The following is a 24,385-nucleotide window of genomic DNA, read 5'->3' on the forward strand; positions in this document are numbered from 1 at the left end:
TCTCCTGGTACCAGCAAATAACTTGAGAAAAAAAGTTCATGAGTTGCCGGGCGTTAACAGCAAAGCAAAATTCTAAGGAAGAATGTCTTAGAGCTTCTGAAATTTTTACTTATTATTTCTTTAAAAAAATGCCCTGTAAGATCAGCAGATCAAGTTATATATAAATAACATATATAAATGCATATATTTAGATTAACAAGTTTTTTCCTTTTAAGATACTTAACATATTAAAAAATTAAAAAATCAGAAACTGACTTCTATTAACCAACTTTACAGAAGTAAACACAGATCTCAGATGTTTACAGAAATCAGACAAGCAAAAGCGACTTCCACAGTTACGAAGTCTAACAAGGGAGGAAGGCTATAGAAAATGTATATTGACTCTCCCAAGTTCTCAATATTTCATTAAGGTACGGTTTCAAAATATACTTTAAAAGGACTTTCCTTTGTGTTCCTGTAATAAGAATATGGGTTGCAATTAAAATGTAAAAAATTGTATATGTCTGTAAAGGGACTAAATGAGCCCAAAGTACCTCCCTCTCTAAAGGCTAGATTCCAGCAACCACAAAATTTAAGTTGCTGTCTAGTGTATAAGGCAGAATAAATAACTGCATTCTGATTGGCAATAGGTAAGTGCTAGTAAAAACTTAGTTGGGTTTATAAAATACTGGCCACTTGACTGTCAAACAGTAAAGAGGCAGATTAAAAAAAAGACAACAAAATCACACCTCCAAATAACTACCACCACACCAAAAACCCCCCCAAAACTATGATTAGATTTTTCAAAAACAAGACAACTATTTAATAATTGGAGAGTAATTTTTTTAATGGAAGGTCTTTTTTTTTTTTTTAACAGAGCCTTAATGAGGCATGGTTTAGTTACATAACTAAAGCTAGCCAACCAAGTTCTATGCCAACCTCCTAAGTCTCACACACAAAATAATTAAATAACCGCAAGCTAAGACGAAATGACTTTCCCAGAAACAAGTCAGAAAAAATGCAAGCAAGTGATGAAATGGAATACTAAGGAAGGTGTTGATACCTGTAGCTTGATGGTAACTTTTAACAAAACCCAATAGCAATAAAAAGAAGCCAAAGCAAATATATAGTAATCAAATTTATATAGCATCTAGAGCATATTAATGAAAATACTGAACAAAAATATTTAAAAGGCTCCAAAGTAATGAGAACTGCATTTGACCATGCTGATTTCACTTCCATTACAGCTCTAAGCTTCTGAAACCGCTTGCTCTTCTCGCAGCTGTGTACACTGAGCCTGATTATCAGGTCATTTCTGTACTTCTTTATATAGCCACGTTATTTGTGCTCCTATGAATGGTTTTTAAATGAGTTTGAAATGTAACCAAAAATTAAATTTAAACCAGGTTTTTAGGGATCCAAAAGAAAAACAGTGACCTCATTCAAATTATAATACAGTTTATGACAAAACAAAGCTGAGAGCAAATTTAAAATGGGAGCTTAATAATTCTTGGGAATACAGTAACAAAAAGATATACATGTTTTTGGTTGTCCCTCCTACCCCCCAGTAAGTATTCTAAAATGTCAGACAATTAGCTCACCCAGGTCATTGCACAGATCAAATGTAAATTTAGAAGTAATTTAAGTAAATAGTACAATATCATTTTGAAGTCAAAACCAGACAGATTGGTTTTTTATATGCTTGCAAAATCTTGAAAACAGTAAGAATAACCAGGGGCTTGGATTTGAGGAATCCAGTCATTCTATACCAAATGACCTTGGAACTTCCCTGCAGCAGAATCAGATTTGCATAACCAGATCTCAAGAAGGGCATCCTAGGTCCCAGGTTCACTCTGAGCTGACTGTTAGTCTCCCCCATCCACAGCCCATCATGGCTGCTCAACTGTTGGAAGTGGGTGGTAGCACTATCTAGTGGAATAGCACAAAACCAGTGAATTCTCAGGAACCAGGCTAGTTGTGAAACTGGCCACTAGTGGGGACAGAAAGGGACTCTCACTATGCATTCTGGGCATGGGCATCTCTACGGCACCCCAACAGCTGTCTGGTGATCAATGGACATGATTACCAGATCACATGTTGGGATGACAGTTATTAATATTGAATAAAATGTAAACATAAAAATGCCATTATAATTTTAATCTTTTATTCAGTTAGAAAGTGACAAAGTACATTAGTCCTTTGGTCAATGAACTGAACTTTTGCAGGGCTGAATATTAACAGGCACTCCAGTAAGTTTTAATCTCTAGCTTTTAGTATCTCATAGCAATTATTTTCTACTATTAACTTTTGTAACATTTTTTTCCCCATGGAAAACTAACAGTATACTTTCTATTTAAGAGCTACATAAAAACAGAAATAGTTCTATGTGGGACTACATACTTAGTGCTAGACTCCAACATTTTGGAACCCAATTATATATTTAGCAGCACTAATAAACAACTAATTGAATGCTGGAATTTGTAAAGGTTATATTATTACAGGCACTACAATGTAAAGTCATCTTTGTATACTAAAATATTCTATCTCTAAACTTGTATTTTTTTCAAATGGCTTTATAGAATATGCTTTTAAAAATAAGCATATAAAATATCACATTTTCCACTTAGAGGAAAAAAAAACCCAACAGCCCTGCCTTTAACTCTCTAAGGACATTAGGGATGTTTTATTCCTAGAAACTACTTTCAGCTTTGAATATTAAACTCTGAGAAAGTTTTCCTTGAAATACATAAGTCATTTTTTTTGTAATCAGATACTAGAAAATAACAGATGAAAGAAAAGTATTAAAAAGACATTATAGAGAATACAATCTACTTGTTTCCTTGTTTATAGGAAAGTCAAGTGATGTGGTCATGCTTTTAGTAAATAAACTGGAATTGTGGTTTTAACACTCTGCTGACCTGGGATTGTGGTGCTGCTGCTAGAGCTACTGTCATCCACGGGCCCAAAGAAATCAAGGTTCAGAAGAGTGGAACCTCCACTAGCTTGAAATTCAGTGACCGTGTTGGTAGGCAGCCACACAGAAGGTAAGCCAAGGGAGGAGGGGTTATGTGTAAAAAGGGGTAAGACACACACTTGAACATGCAGGTTATAATTAGTAATCATTACACATTTTAAAAATCAACATTAAAACAATGTGTACAGTATTAGTTTTTCATTACTAAGGACATTTCTAAAATAACAATTTAATTCAATGTACATTTTCTCATGTACAATGTAAAGAATGTAACACTTAGTAAGGTTTTAGGAGTTCAGTTGCTTCAATCAAAACTGGAAGCCATACCAGAAAGACCGAAAGGAATGCGTACCCGTTAAAGGGAAACAATACTTTAATCTCAACCCAACATTAGAAATCACTGTACATGCCCAAATCAATCTTTCATGTTAGTAATATTGGTTTCTAATTAATGCTTTTTAAAAAGTGACAAAGTTGTCAGTTTCAGGACACGCACCAATGTGTTAACTTAGTTTAAAATAAAATAACATAATAAAGAATGTCATAACTACCCTACCCTGATGTGCAACCTCAAGCTGTACTGTTCCCCTTTAACTCTGAAACAGTAATCAGAAATAGTATACATTTTTAAAGAAGTTGTTTGTTAATAAAAAGCATGATGATTTGACTGAAGACACCAGACAACAGCAAAAAGTGCATCCAGGCTTTCCTTCAGCACTATATTAATTCAATTGGATGCTTTCCAGATATCCTAGGACCCCACTATAAGGCCAAGCTGATAGTGTTTTTTTACAATGGCAAAATAATTGCCATTTAGACAATGACAGGTGTTTAGACAATGGCTCGAACAACTTAAGCACAAGGAGTAAGAGCAATTACATCTTGGGATCCACTTAAAACTTGTGGTGTCAATACTAGAAACTAGCATTGGTGTGTTACTTATTTTAAAGAGCCCACATTACATTACTGAAATAAGTTATTCCTTTTTGAGGATTTTCTTTTAAAGCCATAAGTGAAACCAATTATTTTTAGAACTGCCTACTAACATTTGGAGACACGCTTTAGAAAAGGATTGTGAAATTTATTTTCTATTTGCATATAGGTGCTCTATAAAATATTAAATCTAAAAACTACTTTGAGTCAATAAACATGGATCTATGCACGCTGTTTTTGGCTAAATAATTGTGCTTTGTGCTCTGAAGCAGCCTCTAGTCACAAGACTTTGCATCCAAGAAAATTCCATAAATTAAAACTTACAGAAAAAAATTCAAGGTAAATTGGTCCTAGCTAAAATACCTTTTAAACTATCTAGATATTTGTAAAAAATAAAGGAGCTTACTTTTGACTTAAAGAAACTAAAATTTTACCTAACTACTATTACCTATATTTGGACATTAATACTGTTGATAATAATAACGGCTGGTTTCTTGAGCAATTACTGTTCAGAAAGAAAGCCTGAATTTCCAAAGATAAGAATAAGTTATGTTCAAATAAAAAAGGAAATCAGCAGAGAGAAGTTTGTCTGAACTTTGTAGCTTTCTTAACTCTAGCTCTGGTGCTAGAGGCTCTACGGAGAGACGTACCATCTAAAGGGTTAGTAAGGCCACTGCTACTCCAGTCAAACTGGACGGGTGGTAGAGACTCCTAGAGTTGAAAACCAAAAAATCAAAATTAATCAGTACAGGTTGTAGCAACGTAAAGAATCCTTAAAAAAAAAAAAAATTATAGCAAGACCATTAGGCAACAAAGTACCTAAAGACAAAATTGGGATAATTTACAATTTCAGAAGGTTACCTGCAAATATCAGCACAAACTGAAATTGCAAAATTTACAAACAGTACAGGTTATTGACATTTAAAAAGTTGTATCTGGGAAATGAAATTATCTTTACATTTTTAAACAAATTTATGAACTGATTCTATGTCAAGATTTCAATCTATTCTCAAATCATGATTTAAACTATTGATGTGATTACATTAAAAATTAAAACATGGTATAAAACAAGAAGATTCAAAGTCTAAGGTCTGTCTGGTTCCTTACAATTTTCCAAATTTTGAAAATTATGGGCTAATAAGACATTTTTAAAGTGTTGACTTAAAATATCTATTTTAATCAACTTCTTTCATTTAGAAATTACTTATTAGATACCAGAATTTAATTTTGGGTGTCATCCTCGTACTGGGGCAATGCTAATCTCCTCTGATCTTGCCAAATTTTATAATGTGCTGCTGAAGTGAGCATAGAATTTTAAAAACAATACACTCAAGGGATGCTCAGGCAGGGCACGGTGGCTCACGCCTGTAATCCCAGCACTTTGGGATCCGAGATCACGAGGTCAGGAGATCAAGACCATCCTGGCTAACACAGTGAAACCCTGTCTCTACTAAAAATAAAAAAAATTAGCCAGGCATGGTGGCACACGCCTGTAATCCCAGCTACTTGGGAGGCCGAGGCAGGAGAATTGCTTGAACCCGGGAGGTGGAGGTTGCAGTGAGCCGAGATCGTGCCACTACTGCACTCTAGCCTGGGCGACAGAGTGAGACTGTTTAAAAAAAAAATTCACTATTCCAGGGGTTTAAATTTCCTAACTGTCAAACATATAAAATAAGCAAATGGTAAATTTAAGATGGAAGGCAGTGCAAACACATTTTTAAAATGAGCATTCACACTTCATTTTAAAATATTCTTACATGAAAAAATGTTGGTTTTTTCTTTTCTTTTGGGGATGGTGTTAAAATAACCTGTATTTTATTAGATTTTTGATATCAAAATGTTATCGTCTTTTGTTTGGACATCGCTTACCACTACGCTTTATTGTAAGGCAGGCACTGTTAAAACTTTATATTTTTTTCTGCGTAGGTAAGATCACTTGCTGTTTTTTATAGAAAAGGAGCATGAATCAGTTATTTTTGTAAAGTCTAACTCCATGATATTATAAGACGATTGTCTGGATAACTGGGATACCAATGACAGGCAAATTAATTTAAGTATTTAGTCTCCAAAAATCAGGTCCAGCCTGGAGCAAGGTATAAACCGAGTAAAATACTAACATTAATTAGTGGGTGTAAGGGATGGGATAGGGATGGTTGTGGGGCAGTGACTATTAAGGGTGTTCTTAATAGTGGTGGTGGTGGAAGAGTTTTGTATCTTGACTGTGGTGGTGGTTACAGGAATCTACCTATGTGATATAATGATATAGAACTATACACACATATTGTACCAATGTCATGTTCCTGGTTTTCACATTATAGCATATTATGTAAGATGTAACCATGGAGGAAACTGGTGAAGGGTACAAGGGACTTCTCTGTACTATATTTGCAACTTCCTATGAATCTATAATTATTTCAGATAAAAGTTTAAAAACTGCTGAAAACCTAGTTTATAACCTACCTGCACAGCTAATAAAAAACCTAGTTTATAACCTACCTGCACAGCTAATAAATATTTAGAAATATCTTCTTTAGCTGATCATAAAAGGAAACAAACATCTCTAAGCATTCTAGCAGATTCAACTTACTCCACTTCTACATCAGTGACACCTTTGGGCATATTCAACACTGAATGAATGGACAAAATCTAGGTTTATACATATACAATAACGATTTCTGAATAAATGGAGGAAGTTCTTTCATGAACACATCTATCCGAAAACACATTCTATCTGAATGATGTCAAGTAGCTGGGTGCTTAGAAATATTTCAATGATTTAATGATTTGCTGAAATCTGAGCTGCTCAAATAGGGGTATGGTATTTTGAAGACAGCCAAAATCATAATGAGGTGATAAACACGAATCGACATTTAATGGAAATGAAAAAGGTGAAAAACAGGATACCGAAGCAAAAAAAGACTAAAACTAATGATGTTCACAAGTATGGAAACCAGAGAAAGCTTGAGAATGAAGCGTTTTAAAACCACTTGAAGCAATGTGGTATGAATTATTACTGCAGAGATAAAAGCACTAGGCAAATAAGGTCATAATAAAAAGAACAAAAACATGGAGACAGGAGGCTTGGATTCCAGTCCTAGCAGTACCACTAATACATGGTTTTGGGTAAATCACTTAGCCTTTCCAATGCTGTAAAAAGTGAGCATGGTGGCCAGGCGCGGTGGCTCACACCTGTAATCCCAACACTTCGGGAGGCCAAGGTGGGTGGATCACTTGAGGTCAGGAGTTCGAGACCAGCCTGGCCAACATGGTGAAACCCCGTCTCTACTAAAAATATAAAAATTAGCCAGGTGTGGTGGCAGGTGCCTGCAATCCCAGCTACTCGGGAGGCTGAGGTAGGAGAATCACTTGAACCCAGGAGACAGAGGTTGCAGTGACCTGAGACTGCGCCATTGCACTCTAGCCTGGGCAACAGAGCAAAACTCTTGTTTCAAAAAAAAAGTGAGCATGGAACTACATAATCATTTTTTCTTTTCTAGCTCTAAAATTCTGATTCACAACTAAAATACATCAGGCAGTCTAAGAGAAGGTGCTACCGGTGACTAGATGGATAACTGCTAGTCAGAGTGTTGACCCTACTCAGCAATGAATAAAGTGTAAAGTATTGACCTTACTAAGAGGGAAATCAGTAGTGGCACAATGGTGTGACCGTGAAATTCAGCAGATAAAAATGAAAACACACACACAATCCCAAAAAAGGTAAAATTACTGTTTTCACCCTTAAACTAAGTTAATAAATTTCTAAACAAGAGATGCAATAGTTATAAGATCAATGAATACAAGCCAATTTGGAAGATAAAAACAAACTCAATGGGTACCAAAATTGGGATAGAATAGACAGACCCAAAAGCATGCAGTCATAATGGGAATTATACAATTGTGCTTGTGCTAAGTTTGAAAGCCACTGTTGCTTCTAGCACTAAAGGCTAGGGGTGTAGGAAGATGTAACTTCCTGCATGGCCAAAAAGTAAAATTACATATATTTACATAAATATATATATACATACACACACATATACACACACACGTATTTCATTTGTATGACACACACATATGTGTGTGTGTGTGTGTGTATGTAGCATGCCAAAGAAGAGTGGTAAGAAATATTTTCTAGGCCGGGTGCGATGTCTCACGCCTGTAATCCCAGCACTTTGGGAGGCTGAGGTGGGCAGATCACTTGAGGTCAGGAGTTTGAGACCAGCCTGGCCAACATGGTGAAACCCTGTCTCTAACTAAAAATACGAAAATTAGTCTGGTGTTGTGGTGTGTGCCTGTAGTCCCAGCTACTTGGGAGGCTGAGGCAGGAGAATCACTTGAACCCGGGAGGTGGAGGTTGCAGTGAGCTGAAACCATGCCACTGCACTCCAGCCTGGGTGACAGAGCAAGACTCTACCTCAAAAAAAAAAAAAAAAAAAATATATATATATATATACACACACACACACACACACACACACATATACACACATACATATATATATATAATTTTTTGTAAAGAGACTCTTTAGAAAATGTACGTCAGATGTTTGTTAAATTTTTTTTTTCGAGGCAGGGTTTTACTCTGTTGCCCAGGCTGGAGTGCACTGGTGTGAACACGGCTCACTGCAGCCTCAAGCTTCTGAGCTCAAGTGATTTTCCCACCTCAGCCTCCTTAGAGGCTGGGACTACAGGCTCATGCCATCATGCCTGGCTAATTTTTGTAGAGGCAGGGTTTTGCCATGTTGGTTAGGCTGGTCTCGAACTCCTGGGCTCAAGCAATCCACCTGCCTTGGCATCCCAAAGTGCTGAGATTACAGGCATGAGCCACCATGCCTGCTCTGTTAAATATTTTAACCTGAGTCAGAGGTATGGAGTCAAGCAAGGACCATACAATTCTGTTATGGAGGTCAGGCATCTTAGCACAAAATTCTAAACATGTTTTTCATTAGGTCATCTGGACTACTTTTTTGTCAAGTCCATAGTGAAATTATAAAAGAAACGTGATAAGCTATGACTAAAATGAAATACACAGTAAGATCAAATCAGCTAGAGGAAAAAATGACAGGCAACAGCTAACTGATACAATAAGCAATAGTTTATGGGGTTGTAAGGTGGAAGTGGTTAGATGGAGGAGGAAGCAAGCAAAACTAGCAACAAATGGTCTCAATAAGTACAGCTCCATTTTCAGTGAATGTACCAAGTAGTTACTCAAAATACTTTCCTAATACCTAACACTGTAGGAATAAGAATGCAGATGGAGGCAGAAATAAAAATGTGCCGTGGGAAAGGTAATTCTGAAATATGCATAGACAGGGCAGACCTGGGACAGCAGTTTATAGCCAGAGGGCGTATCAGGGCAGCAAAATTAAGGTAACTAAGAACAGATTCTACCTATGGAGACATTCTGCCCAAGCCACTTTGTCTGCTGCCCAACCATCAAGGCCAGGCATTGTAAACATCAAGGTCCTCTGGCCCACTAATTCAGTGCTAGTTATAAGCCGGCTTCAAAGTAACATTTAAGCTATGCCCAAGTATAAAACACAGTGGTACACAGCAGTAATATTAGATGTTTCTTGAAACACACCTAAAATGGCAGGACCTATGCTTTACACATTTTCTAAAGTATGTTCTTCAAAACACTAGTTCTGCAGGTGCTACCACTCCCCTCTCCTCTGATCTCTGCAATAAAAGGTCCTGTGGCCAAGTAAATTTGAGAAATGAATTAAAATTAAGGCCATTCATTGCAGGACTCTTCAATGTCCTTAATGTGTGCTGTGATCTCTAAGGGTGGTTATGGGGGTATGATATGAAGTATTTCCCAAACTTACTTTACCCTGGAACCCTTTAGTGGACCACCTCTGGGGATTAATGTTCAATGGGAACACATTTTGGGAAAGGCTGTCCAAGCATACACTTTTTGTGTTAGATACAATTAAAGATGACATCTAAGGTTAAGAAATGACAAAACATGGCAAGAATATGTTTTAGAAATGGTAATGTTCACTTAAAAATACTAATCTTCTAAAACTATAATATTTAACCAGCACTGAGTCAGTTTGTAACTTGATATGGAAAGAGTAAGCAAGCCCAAATGGCCCATTTTACCCGAACAAAAAGTGAGAGAAGACTTTATATTAACATATTAGTCTGAAAAAAAATTTGTGCTTAAGTGTGCCAAGGAGGTAAAGGATAAGAAAGGTAAGACAGTTTTCTGGCTGCGTGTGATGGCTCACACCTGTAATCCCAGCACTTTGGGAAGCCAAGGTGGGTGGATCACCTGTCATAAGTTCAATACCAGCCTGGCCAACATGGTGAAACCCCATCTCTACTAAAAACACAAAAATTAGCTGGGCACGTTGGCACACACCTGTAGTCCCAGCTACTCAGGAGGCTGAGGCAGGAGAATCGCTTGAACCCAGGAGGCAGAGGTTATAGTGAGCCGAGATCATACCACTGCACTCCAGCCTGGGAGACAGAGCAAGATTCCATCTCCAAAAAAAAAGAGTTTTCTATTTTCCTAATCCATAGATTGTTTAGTTAAAGGTCACATCATTTTCGAGTTAAATAACCATTTTGCTTAAACTCTAAAAACAAGTTTAAGGCAATGGACATATCTAACCTTTACTGCTTTATAAAATTTCACAGGATTCCAGAAAAAATACACATACAATAGCAGACTTATAGAGTTGGTATAAATACAGTGTTTCCTTTTTTCTTTTTTTTTTTTTTAAATCCAGCACTTACCAGATTTGTGTCAGTAATTATGATCACACAATATTCAAACTGTAAGGGACTTTAGAGATACCTGTTTTAAACCCTTCAATTTATAGATAAAGAGACTAAGGCCTGGATAGTTTTAAGAACTTACCCATAATCACCCATTTCTCAAATTGTGCTTTTCTGTTTTTGAAAATTAAAGACAATTTGTTCATTGTATTCCAAGGGATGTTAATTAATCAAAATCATGTCCATCATTAAATCAAGCTTTACAAATATTTTTAAAACAGTCATAAATGAAGGAAAAAGGCAGTATGTGTGGATATATGTGCATATACACGCATAAACATATTTATACACATATAGATATTTTTACCTGGAACTGATCAGATGTACATGTGTTCATATCTGGTGACATGGTGGCTGTCTGACCGATGGAAGCTATTTTTTCTGCAGCAGAAAGTGGTTTCAATGGTTCCTTGGTGGGCTCTAACATACCCTGAAAAAGGAATATTAGCCTTTAATGGGGATGGGGGGCACAGCCCATAAACTTAATCTATCAGAAAGAAGAAGGTAAAAAACAGGTCACTTGGAAAGTACTGAAGACAAAAAGGAACTAGTCTTTTTTTTTTTAAGAGACAAGGTCTCACTATGTTGCCCAGGCTGGCCTCAAACTCCCTGGCTTAAGGGATCCTCTTGCCTCAAGCTCATGCCACCACACCCAGCTATTCTTAAATTTTATTTACTGAAAATCCTATAGCACTATAATGAGAACCATTTCACAATAATACCTTTAGAATCAAAAGTTTTTAAAGCAAGACTTTGTATTTTAAATCAGATGTTTTAAAGTACAGAATTATTACTGTCACATGAAAGCAGAAGCACCAACTCGGGATGGGTGGGGGGAGACAACAATATGTCACATCTAACCTCTAAAAATCCAACACTAATGACACGAAAATTGTAAGAAACGGCACCCTTTGTACACATTACCCCATGGTGAGAAGTGAGAGCTGATAGTAAAACACGCCATATAATATGACATCTATATCCTTCAGTGTAAACTTAATATTTGATCCTGATCTCTATGACAGCACTGGAGACTTAGTTCCTTGGACAGGCAAAGCAGATACACAGCCTTTTTAGAGAGGAAGAACATCTTACAGGTTCCACAGGGTTTGTTACAAATCTAATACACCTTTTTTTTTTTTTTTTGAGACAGAGTTTTGCTCCTGTTGCCCAGGATGGAGTGCAATGGTGTGATCTCAGCTCACTGCAACCTCTACCCACCAGGTTCAAGCGATTCTCCTGCCTCAGCCTCCCGAGTAGCTAAGATTACAGGTGTCCACCACCATGCCTGACTAATTTTTTGTATTTTTTTTAGTAGAGATGGGGTTTCTCCACATTGGCCAGGCTGGTCTCGAACTCCTGACCTCAGGTGATCCACCCGTCTTGGCCTCCCAAAGTGCTAGGATTACAGGCGTGAGCCACCGCGCCCGGCCTAATATGCTTTTTGAGTAAGAAAAATAGATGTTCAGTATGGCTATAGAAATAAAGAGGAAAAAAATCAGTATTTTTCATCAACACTCTACCAAACTCAAAATGGGCCGTAATCTAGGCCTGAAAAATGTCAAACTGTTACATGTTTTAAAATAATATCTGAAAAGCTTTTGAATGTTTTTCAAAGGTTATATCCTAGACAAAATCACCCTTAACTGGGCCAAAAAAACAAAAACAAAAAAACAAAACCTCAAAGCTGCTAAGTCTTTAATGTTAGAATCTGTAAATTTCTAAAATTTTCAGGAGAATCCCTGCCTCCTCCCTTCCCCAATAAAATAGGTGTAAACTAACTAAAACAGTTTGCAGAATCAATTCTTAACAGTAGCACATCTGAAAGGCTTTAACCGAGCAGCTAGAAAAATGAAATAAGTTCATGGGCTAACTCAATACCATATGTATTATACAGGCTCTCTAGTGTGCCCTTATGCAGAGACGATACATTTGGCAAACAATTACTAGTCTCAGCCAAGTTTTTTAATTTGAATGATCACTTTAAGCAGTGGTTCTCAAACTGTGATTCCCAATCAGCAGCTTCTGTGTCACCTTGGAACTTGTCAGATGTGCAAATTCTCGAGCCTACCTCAGAAATACTGAAAAAGAAACAAGGGGGTCGGGGGCAGTGCTCAACAACTTGTGTTTTAACAAGTCTTCCAAGTGATTCTTATATACATTAAAGTTTGAGAACCAGTGGCTTAAATGATCACTTCAGGTACTATTTCTCCAGGTGAGATCAAAAGATTATTGAACATCTCAAATGTGTAAGGTACCATGGGTAAATTTAGCTATAATTAAAACTTGATATTAAAAAAAAGTTTCTAAATGAAAGATATCACAAAGATGGGGGAGGGGGAGATACATTTAAATTCATTAAATAAACTTTGGAATTAAAGCTTATAGAAATAGTAGCCATAGGTATGAGCTGACAGATGTGAAAAACTGGAAAAAAGGTGGGGGGGGGGAGGGGAGGAAAGAAGTGGGAAAAAAAGTCCATAGAAATAGTAAAAATATTACTAATAAAGGTTGAAAAATAAAGCATAAGCTTTAGCCTCTAACTTCTCACAAACCTCACAGAACTGGCTAATGGGCTGAGGCTACGCATAAGCATTAAGTAGGTCACTGCCCCTAATATGCTGAATGAAAGTGCCTACAAATTAAATTCCTAGTTCCATAACATCAACAACCTCTGGATTGCTACTCCTTGAGAAAAAGAGAAATCCAAATAACCAAAAAGTTAAAGAAATGTCCAGCATTATATTTACCTACAACAGAAAACAATGTGGGGATCATCAAAATGTTTTTAAAGTACACGATAACCATTTACAAAGGAGTAAACAGATTTAAAAAAAACCAAAACTCTAGAAAATCCCACAAAACAAATCAAAATGTTCCAATTCAAAATCAATAATTAGTGCTTATTCATGGAGAAAGTTTGTAGATTTAAAGGTCAAGTTCCACAGCAAATTGTCACATGCACATAATGGGTTGTATAAATTCTATACCAAAGATTCCTTCATTATTTTTTCCTTATTTCCAATTTAACGGTTATAGTAATGCTTTTAGTTTGATGGGGCATTTTTATTCATCGATAAAAATACACACCAAAAAACACAAACATCAAACTTTAAAATGTGACTGAGTCTTGAAAAGGAACAGAATGAAAATGTCTCAGTTTTCCGGGACTACCTGGCATATCTGAAAAAACAAAATTCAACACATTTAAAACATTAATGGAAAAACTAAGAACCCATTATGAGTCCTGGCTCATTTTCATTTCATTATAATTTGGTGTTTCTAAGCTTTTATGTACATCTATAGCCTCAATATTGCATTTAAAATTAATAACTGGATTAAAACAAATGATATCTTTAGGCCTTCTGATACTTCAGCTTTTTCTTTAAAGCAAGTTTAGAAAAGAAAAAGAGTCCTCCAAAGGTGCATTTTACAGTTATATATGCTAATATGACTAAGATAAAAATTTTCAATCTAAAAACAGTATCTGTAATTAATGAAATATTTTAAAAGTCCTGCGATCAATATTTGATGGGATTTATGAGATCAAAAAAGATCTATTTATACCCTTCAGATTCCAACACTAAATGTCTCTTATATAGCATGACATAGAAGTGTATTTTAAGATGATTTTACAGAATAGATGCAGTAATGATAAATACATGCAGAGAGATTTTTGTACTTACCAATCCTGCTGCATACATGGGCACTATAACAGGCTGCTTCTTATTGCCCGTGAAGAGCTACACACACGTTAGACAGAAAGAATATATATTTAGAGAATAATCTATCATACAATGAAATAGTTTCCAAATATGCTTGAGATGTTTTATTACATATATTGGGAATGATAAATTGATGAAACTTAAAAATTGCCCATATGGGTTATTTTATCTCCCAGTCCAATTCCTTCATTTTATATTTAAGAAAAACTACTAAAACAATTTTTTCTAAAAATAAGTATTGATTAGAGAAAAATTTAGGTAGACTGATGTTTAAAAGTCAGCACATTCAATATAAATGAACATTTAAACCAAATATTTATTTTCTGAGGAACTAGCTTACCACAGCTTAAACAGAAGTATGACAGAATTTTAAAACATCCACAGGTTGATTAAAAGATTTTTCAAGGTACTAACAAACTCACAATGTTTCGTGTGTCTATTCCCAAGGAGGACAAAAGCTTCTTGTTGCTATGGGAGCCGCCCCACTGGTATCTCAAGCCATGTGCATCATGGATATCCTGTAGCTCAGTCCACACATCTAGCAATTCCCTGCAAAGGCCATGATGAAGCCATCAACAACAGGTTACTCAATAACTTTCACCATGAGTTCTACTTATAATATGGCTGTGACATAATACACATTCCATTTACTCTTGGGTCCAACGTAAGTGTATAACTATTTGAATGAAATCAAGAGCCAATACTTATAGTCACTAGAAAAATAACTAAGTTAGGCCGGGCACGGTGGCTCACGCCTGTAATCCCAGCAATTTGGGAGGCCGAGGCAGGCGGATCACCTGAGGTCAGGAGTTCTAGACCAGCCTGGCCAACATGGTGAAACCCCATCTCTACTAAAAAATACAAAAAATTAGCCAGGCATGGTGTTGGGTGCCTGTAATCCCAGCTACTCCGGAGGCTGAGGGAGGAGAACTGCTTGAACCCAGGAGGCAGAGGCTGCAGTGAGCTGAGATCACTCCAGCCTGGGCAACAGAGCGAGACTGTCTCAAAGAAAAAAAGGTATTTCACTGTGAAATTTCAGAATATCAGCAACAAAGAGATCTTAAACTATAAATTTAATGTGAGAGTAGAATAAAAATTTGCCTCCCATCTATCTTTTTTCTCAGAAGGCTATTGGAGGATATGCTCCACCAAAATGGGATCTAAGTGAAGGGAAGTCCCAAGGCAATGTATGTGTAAGCCCAGACTGAAACCATTCTAGATGGGAGCAGAATGATAAGGTGTTGGATCACAAGTGTATGAACAAGCTCTTAAAGGGTAGGGAAACATTAATGAAAAAGAGAAGTCCAGGAAGAAGTTGTACTATAAAGAAAACAGTGGCTTAAGAGTCAACAATACATACGTGATTATAATAATAAAAATGCCAAATAAGAAATTAACCAAAAACTGATATATGGGGAAGATGAGGGGAGGAGAATAGCAGAGGTAAGATCTAAATTTTCAGTTTTCATTCTAAGAAGTCAAAAAATAATGTATAACATCAACTGATTATTGATTTAGAAATATAAAAAGAAATAGCTCAAAAGTAAAAAGGCAGGGAGTTTAGGTTTTGACACAATGTTTTTGAGCCTTAATTTTTTTTATTTTGGAGATAGAGTCTTGTTCTGTCACTGAGGCTGGAGTGCAGTGATATTGGCTCACTGCAACCTCCATCTTCTGGGTTCCAGCGATTCTTGTGCCTCAGCCTTAATCCCAAGTAGCTGGGATTACAGGCATGCGCCACCATACTCTGCTAATTTTCTGTATTTTTAGTAGAGACAGGGTTTCACCATGTTGGCTAGGCTGGTCTCAAACTCCTGACCTCAGGTGATCCATTGCGCCTGGCCTGAACCTTAATGTTTTAAGATAAACTTATAAATTAGAACTACTAAAAATAACAAAAACACATGCTATCTAAAAACAGTCTCCTACTTACCCACTTTCAGGTAAGGCCTCTCTCGTTTTTATTGGCAAAGTGCTTGTTTCCAGCAAGTGCTTCAGGGAAGTAACTTCCTCTTCAGCATCAGGGACAAGTATGGAAGGAAAACATGCTTCGAAAATTCGCTCCAGGCGGTTTAATAAAGCTGTCTGCATCAAAACACCCCCCAAAAGTTTATTTTCATTTAATTTTGATAATATCATAGTTATAGCATTAAAATGCAAACACACGCACACCCTGTCCACTACTGTAAGAGAGGAAGAGAACCATCAGAAAACACTGAGTGAAAAGAACACAACTACTCATGAAACAATCACTCTAAATGATTAATTTAAATGATGATGACGAGCTACGTAGCTGGCAATTAAAAGCAACGTGCCAAGCAATATATCTGCTACTTTATATGCATTATCTTAATCTATTACAAAATTCTACAAAAAAGAAATTACCCAATTGTACAGTGAGAAAGCAATCTCAATGTCTGAATAATCTGCCTAAAGCAAAACCAAAAAAACCCAGAGAGCATTTATATTCTTTCCACCACACTGGAATGTCTCTTACTACCACTCATCTACTCTAGATTTAGGAACAATAAGATTGGATGCTTGTGGGAAGTATTATGCTATTATAGCTAAACAATCTTTTTTTGGACATAAACATGAATTTTGATAGCCTTTTGGAAATATCTTTGCTGCTAATAGTACAAACCAAAGTAGCAAAGAATGTCTCAATTTTTACTGATAAAAAATCCAAAAGCTCATTCATCATTTTGGTGATATGTATTATCTTTTAGAAACTCCATTTCTCTACTCGTCTTTGTTGCATGTATATTTTTGAATAGAATACTACCTTCCTCCCAAGTAAAGCCTGCATATTCCCCAGAGTATTTCCACCAAGAACAAACAGATACATTTCTTGGCTTTTTTTTTAAAGTATTTTTATTAACTAAAACTTGCTGGATTTAGATCAACTTAGTTTTGGTACCACTAGGCTTACTATACATGTGCAACCTATAATAACATTCATTCCTATTTTCCTATTTCAGATACATGTAATATATTTTCCAACTTAGCCCAATTTACCATTTAAACATCAACTAGGAATACAAATTGTTATTAAGTTAAAGCCTGTTGTAAGATTAAGTTTACTATTGAATTGACACAGACTGTACAAGCAAAATGCCACATCATGGTGGTACTTCCTGCCAAGTAACAAAAACAAGCTGATGCTTGATTTCTGTTTTGTAGTGTAGTGGGCACCCAGGAAAATTAAAAAAAAAAAATTCATAACATTTTCTGAACCCAAATCTCTTTTGGAAGCTGTATCAGAGCAAAAACTTAACACTGCATAATTAGTCTTAGGGTACTCTTTTGTAATTCTACAAAAGTTATTCTCACATCATAATTATATTCATGTGTGTGATATTGGAAAAGGTTCTCACTATCAATTATGAACCCTAAGTAAAAGGTAGCCTCAAGATCCCAAGGCTTGTGAAACTTGAGTGCATCAAGGGGCCCTTGCTCTCACTTGCCTCAACAGAGAGAACGGACAGACATTATTTTCAAAGGGATCAGATAACCACCTAATCGGATACATGATTGGCTCCTCCTGGGCAGGGAAGGTAAACAAAAAACTAACATGGCCAAATTTTATTTCTCTGTAAATTAAATCTTTCTTGTATCCTCTTTGTTATCTTTTTAATGGGATAGGAAAAAAATGTTTACCACAGGAAGAAAGAAATGACCCTAAAACACATCCAACCACTTGGGCAATGTTACACATAACTTCCAGGTGTCAAGATACCAGTAAAATTCTCAAATGAGTGGAATGAAGCTGAGGCAAAAAAGGATATAAGTTGAATGGAAATTTCTAAAGAAAGTTTCATATATGTTTAGGATCAGATATTACATTAGATTGCTTCAAATCTTACGTTGAATAAGATAGAGCAGATTAGCAATCTTTTCTATAGAGAGCCAGACAGTAAATATGTTAGGCTTTGTAGGCCATATGTAAAGGAATAAGCATGGGTATGTTCCAATGAAACTTATTTACAAAAACAGGCAGCAGGAGATTTGTCCTGTGGGTCATGGTTTGCCCCTTGAGGTAGAGCAGTAAATAATAAATAACCAGAATCCACTAACAGCATTGCCCAACACAAGGAGGGAAACTCCTCAACAATTCAGCAACTAATAGAATGAACAAAGGCTTTCTTTTTTTTTTTTTTTTGAGATAGAGTCTCGCTCTGTCACCCAGGTTGGAGTTTAGTGGTGCAATCTCGGCTCACTGCAAGCTCTGCCTCCCAGGTTCACGTCATTCTCCTGCCTCAGCCTCCTGAGTAGCTGGGACTACAGGTGCCCACCACCGCACCCAGCTAATTTTTTGTATTTTTAGTAGACGGTGTTTCACCGTGTTAGCCAGGATGGTCTCCATCTCCTGACCTCGTGATCCACCCACCTCGGTCTCCCAAAGTGCTGGGATTACAGGTGTGAGCCACCGCGCCCAGCCCAAAGATTTTTATTAAATTTACTCTGACATTTTATTTTTAAAAGTGTATCAATTTCCAGCCAGGTGCAGTGTCTCACGCCTGTAATCCCAGCACTTTGGGAAGCCGAGGCGGGTGGATTGCTTGAGCTCAGGAGTTTGAAACCAGCCTGGCCAACATGGTGAAACCCCGTCTCTACTAAAAATACAAAAATTAGCAGGGCATGGTGGTGCACGCCTGTAGTCCCAGCTACTCAGGAGGCTGAGGCATGAGAATCGCTTGAACCAGGGGAGGTGGAGGTGGCAGTGAGCTGAGATCATGCCACTGTAGTCCAGCCTGGGTGACAGAACAAGACTTGGTCTAAAAAAAAAAAAAAAAGTATATCAATTTCCATAAGACCAGTTTGGTGGTAAGGGCATCCTGTAATGAGTTTCTCACCACTATCTTGTTTTGGGTAATAAATAAGGCCAAATTTAACTTACTACTAGTTAATTCCAGTAAGTAAATGACTGGTATAACAACACTTCAATAGAGGGCTATAGATCCAGGGGCCAAGACTCCAGTTTCTGCATTTATTTTTTTTATTTTTATTTTTTATTTTTTTGAGATGGAGTCTTACTCTGTCACCGAGGCTGGAGTGCAGTGGTGCAATCTCCGCTCACTGCAACCTTGGCCTCCCAGGTTCAAGCAATTCTGCTGCCTTAGCCTCCCAAGTAACTGGGATTATAGGCGTCTACCACCATTTCTGCGAAGTTTCTGCATTTATAATCTGGAGATATCAGGGTCTATCTACCTCACGAGGTGGATGATAATTCAGAGGATTAAATATTTGGCACCGAGGGTGTCAGAGGTGGCAGCTTTTATCATTACTACTGCTATTATACAAATGATACATATAGACACAGGTGGCTTGCCAGGGAATGAAATAAATGAATGTCAAAACTAGAATCAAAGCTCACTAAGAATGTTTCTCTACCATGATTTAGCATTCTAAATCACTATGAAAATACTTATCTCAATTTATCAATTTCTACCATATTATGATATAACAAGAAATTAAATAATCTAAGCATTCTGCATCCTTCCCAAGGTCATCCTATTGAGTTGGGGAAAAAAAAAGTACCTAGCTTTTAAGTATCTATTTTTAAGAGTCTCTTATATAAATGAAACCTGCTATAGTTACTCCTTGTAGAGTTTAAATTTTGGATATTGGGGGTTGGCTTACAGTCATTATGACTTAAATCTTGATTGCATTATGAAACACAAAATGTATAAACCACACATTAGGCATTAAGAATACTTTGCTTCTCAGCTGGGCGCAGTGGCGCATGCCTGTAATTCCAGCACTTTGGGAGGCCGAGGCAGGCAGATCACAAGGTCAGGAGTTCGAGACCAGCCTGACCAACATTGTGAAACCGTGTCTCTACTAAAAGTACAAAAAAATTAGCTGGGCGTGGTGGCTGGTGCCTGTAATCCCAGCTACTTTGGGAGGCCCAGGCAAAGAGAATCACTTGAACCTGGGAGGCAGAGGTGCAAGACTCCATCTCAAAAAGAGTACTTTGCTATCCAAGAAGCACAATAAAGTTAAACATTCAAAAATGTGATGTAACATAGTCCAAATAACTTGGTAAGTAGAACAGTTACAAGAATATAACTAATGTAATACTCAGAAGAAGAGAAGTTAAAATAACCTACCACAAGAACAGTTTCTCTTATGACCAGACAGGTTTTTTTTCAGGAAATAGATTTTCCCAAACAGATTGTGATCAGACACTAATTTTTTAAAGAAATCACTGCTATTTTGAACATAAAATTTGAGTACTTGGGATAAAAGGTGTATCAAAACTGTGAGAGTGGCAAAGGTTTCAAATTTGTTTTTCAAAAATTTTTTGGGGGTACATATATTATTTTAATCTGTTTTAAAATACAATCATCCTCTCAACATCAGCCAAGGATAGTTTAACATATGCAAATAAATCAGCAGTAAAATTCAGTATCACATCAAAACTCAAGTTAAAGTAAAATATGAAACTTGGATTTCTTCTTATGAGTACAAAGGAACTTTGCTTATATTACTCTGCTTATGTGAACTCCTATTTCAATACAGAGTATATGCAGCCACAATGGGAAATCTACTGGTTTTGATTAGGTGGGGGCACAACACAAATCTTCAAACTCCTTGTAGCAGATTAATGCAGAAAAAGGTTGCATCAAACAGTGACATTTACTAACATATTACAGTACGTGTGGACTTGAATTAGATGTAAAATTCCAAAAAATAGATACTTTATTATTTAGAATTGGTGAAGTGACACTGGCTGAGCTCTAGTTTCCTTAGGCACGTAAGGCAGTATAAGTAAAGCAAACAATATCATTTTAACCCAGTTCAAGAAAGTGGGAGCCTAAATTCAGCAAAAGATCAAAAGATGTACTCTGAAACCTACTCAGAAGCTGCAAAAGCTTGCTATCATGTATCATAATTTTCATTTAATGCTCACATAGTGCCCACCATGTGGCAGACATTATTCTAAATGCTTTACAAATTTTAGCTCATTTAAGTTTCAAAAGAACCATATGAGGGAGGTAATAATATCATCTCCATTTCCTGGATGAGAAAAGCAGAGCAGAAAGAGGTTAACTTCCCTGTGGTCACATGAATATTAAGTGGAGAGGCTGAGTTCCTACCCAGGAAGTATAGTTTCAGTGTAGGTGCTCTTAACCACTATATTATGTTGTCATCAAAGCAGTTCTAAGTCCAATTTCTAAAAATTACAAGAGCTTTGAGGGCAGGGACTATGTCTTTTTCTTGAATTTCTAGTACCTGGGTTCCTGCACATAGTTGGTATTAATGTGCACTAGATTAAAAAAAAAAAAAGCACTTCGCCTTCATTTAGGACTGCAGGGGGCATAATTGTTCTACTTATAAAAGTATATCTTATTGTAAGCCATCTAAATCATTTTTATACACAGGTTGGGCATATTTAAATAATTACAAGACATAAAATAGCCAAATTTTGTCTTTCATATACCATATTATGCTTGACGCTCTACATGTATTACTCCATGAATCTTCTAAAAGAAACTCCAGAAGTATTGCTGTCTTCATATTACAGATGAAGCAACTATAGTTCAGGAAGATTCAGGTAAGTACCATAGCCTTACTGGTGGTACAGTACACAGCAGATATTTGATTCAAAGTCTGACTCCAAAGCCTACATTCTTTTCACTAAATCATGTTTTTCCCCACATTTTGTGGTCTTTCAAACATTTCTAGCCATAATTAGATAAGGGATTTACCTGTTAAATGGTGCGGTGATAACTATGCTTAAAGCAAATGATTTCATCTAACACTACAATTCATTGTTTTCAACAAAGTTAGTTGTTAATTCTTACTAAAGAGTCAGTGCTGCATTCTGAATATGAAGGTAACAAATAAATGCACACTTAGCATACTAAATATTTAGCTGATGTTACAATACTAAACGTCAAATTAAAATAATATTTACAGCAATTACTTGATTTTTTTTTTTTTCTAAGAGATGGTCTCACTCGCTCATTCAGGCTTCAGCGCAGTGGTGCCATCACAGCTCACTGCAGCCTTGAACTTCTGGGCTCGAGCGATCCTGTCACAACCTCCTGGGTAGCTAGGACCACAGGTGAACACCACCAGGCCTGGCTAATTTTTATTTTTTATTTTTTGTAGAGATGGCGTCTCACTATGTTGCCAAGGCTGGTCTTGAACTCCTCCTTTCAAGCAATCCTCCTGCCTTGGCCTCCCAAAGCACTAGGATTTCACATGTGGGCCACCACACCCAGCCCCAATTACTTGAATTTTAAATGCCATCATCTTCAAAGTATAAAGAGGAAAAATAGTCCTTGGTTCTCCCTTGAATATGGAATAAACTGATGACTGGCTAGCTGAATACCAGTTTATGTGACTCAGTCACACCTTTTCATTCATAGAAGTACCAACTTCTAAGCCTGGCAAACAGCACATCTGGCTATTAAACATTTTAAAAACTGGGGCTCTGATAAATGTAGGATTAAAAATCAAATGCTATTCAAGGCAGGTACCATACCCTCCTTTTTCATTTTCTCTATTAATGTCCAATGCTATGAAGCCAAATAGAGGAGCTATGCTACTTACACAGAAGTATACTTGTGCTTAGACTAGTTCATACCTATCAAAAACCATTCTGAATGGAAAGTAGCCCAAAGCAGGAGCTTTCGCTCTCAAAATAGCCTGACAGGTGAGTATACTAACAAGAGCCAGAACTAGGGGGTAATCCCACGCAAATTCTGATTTGCCTCCCTATTACTTTCTTTTTTTTCCTCCCCCAATATGGAGTTTCGCTCTGTCACTCAGGATGGAGTGCAGTGGCACGATCTCGGGTCACTGCAACCTTTGTCTCCCGGGTTCAAGTGATTCTCCTGCCTCAGCCTCCCGAATAGCTCAAATTACAGCCGCACACCACCATGCCTGGCTAACTTTTGTAGTTTTAGTAGAGATGGGGTTTCACCATGTTGGCCAGGCTGGTCTCAAACTCCTGACCTCAAGTGATCCATCCGCCTTGGCCTCCCAAAGTGCTGGGATTACAGGCATGAGCCACCATGCCCGGCCCCTCCCTATTACTTCCTGTTAACCAAAAAACACATTTTATGGAGAAAGGGCTCAGGAAAGTCGTAATGCATCCTTGGCTACACCACATCTTCAAAGGTACATTTGCTTTTATAGCTTTTCCCTCTTTCCCAATTTTCTCATTTCTTATATATTCATTTTCCTATCAGGGTCCTTCATTACCTTGAATGTCTTTATAATTATTATTTTTTTTAAACCAGATTTGGTTTCTGGGAAAGCAAAAAATGATTACCCAATGGTTTAATTCATCAGTGGGGCAAAGCTTCATGTATGAATTGACAACTTTTACTCATTCCTAGTTCTGTCATGTCTTTATGTCTGGAGGTAGTGGAAGAAAGTCCCAGGGTATATAAGCAGCCATTTCACTTTATCCATTGGTGCAAGTAAGCCATTTAATCTAATGCAGAGCTTCTCGACTGGCACGTTTTAGTCACAAACAGGTTCCAGTCTTCCATAAATCCTGAAAGCTATATATGGATGTAAGGTGTTCCCTCTTGTGATGGTTAAATTTATGTGTCAACTTGACTGGGCCATGGGGTGCCCAGACATTTGGTCAAACATTATTCTGGGGCGGAGCATGGTGGCTCATGCCTATAATCCCAGCACTCTGGGAGGCAGAGGCAGGCAGATTGCTTGAGCCCAGGAGTTGGAGACCATCTGGGCAACATGGCAAAATCCCATTTCTATAAAAAATACAAAAATTAGCCAGGTGTGGTAGCACACACCTGTAGTCTCAGCTACTAGAGAGGCTGAGGTGGGAGGACTGCTTGAAACCAAGAGGTGGAGGCTGCAGTGAGCAGAGACCATGCCACTACACTCCAGGCTGGGCAACGGAATGGGACCCTGTCTCAAAAACAAACCAAAGAACGCGAAAACATGTTATTCTGGGAGTACCTGTGAGGGTGTTTCTAGATGAGATTAACATTTGAATTGG

At 37.1% G+C, this 24,385-nt stretch overlaps 1 protein-coding gene and 1 non-coding gene across 7 annotated transcripts in view; both read right to left on the minus strand.

The window, feature by feature from the left end:
- The window catches only part of AFTPH (aftiphilin), a 67,970-nt gene that overhangs the window by 8,839 nt on the left and 34,746 nt on the right, over positions 1-24,385 (minus strand). For 2 of the 6 annotated variants that reach the window (XM_003830897.5, XM_008956320.4), the window contains exons 3-8: positions 16,328-16,479; positions 14,817-14,943; positions 14,356-14,412; positions 10,977-11,099; positions 4,537-4,597; positions 2,898-2,981 (exon numbers count right to left, since the gene is read on the minus strand). In XM_003830897.5, the coding sequence (XP_003830945.2) occupies positions 2,898-2,981; positions 4,537-4,597; positions 10,977-11,099; positions 14,356-14,412; positions 14,817-14,943; positions 16,328-16,479 (604 nt within the window). The remainder of the gene's footprint in view (positions 1-2,897; positions 2,982-4,536; positions 4,598-10,976; positions 11,100-14,355; positions 14,413-14,816; positions 14,944-16,327; positions 16,480-24,385) is intronic. The other 4 variants (XM_003830896.5, XM_008956322.4, XR_609275.4 and 1 more) reach the window with 2 other exon arrangements.
- LOC129397226 (U6 spliceosomal RNA) lies at positions 5,089-5,193 on the minus strand. Its single transcript, XR_008624467.1, has one exon. It is a non-coding gene; the product is annotated as a U6 spliceosomal RNA (small nuclear RNA).

This window comes from Pan paniscus, chromosome 12, assembly GCF_029289425.2.
Source record: "Pan paniscus chromosome 12, NHGRI_mPanPan1-v2.0_pri, whole genome shotgun sequence".
Taxonomy (NCBI): domain Eukaryota; kingdom Metazoa; phylum Chordata; class Mammalia; order Primates; family Hominidae; genus Pan; species Pan paniscus.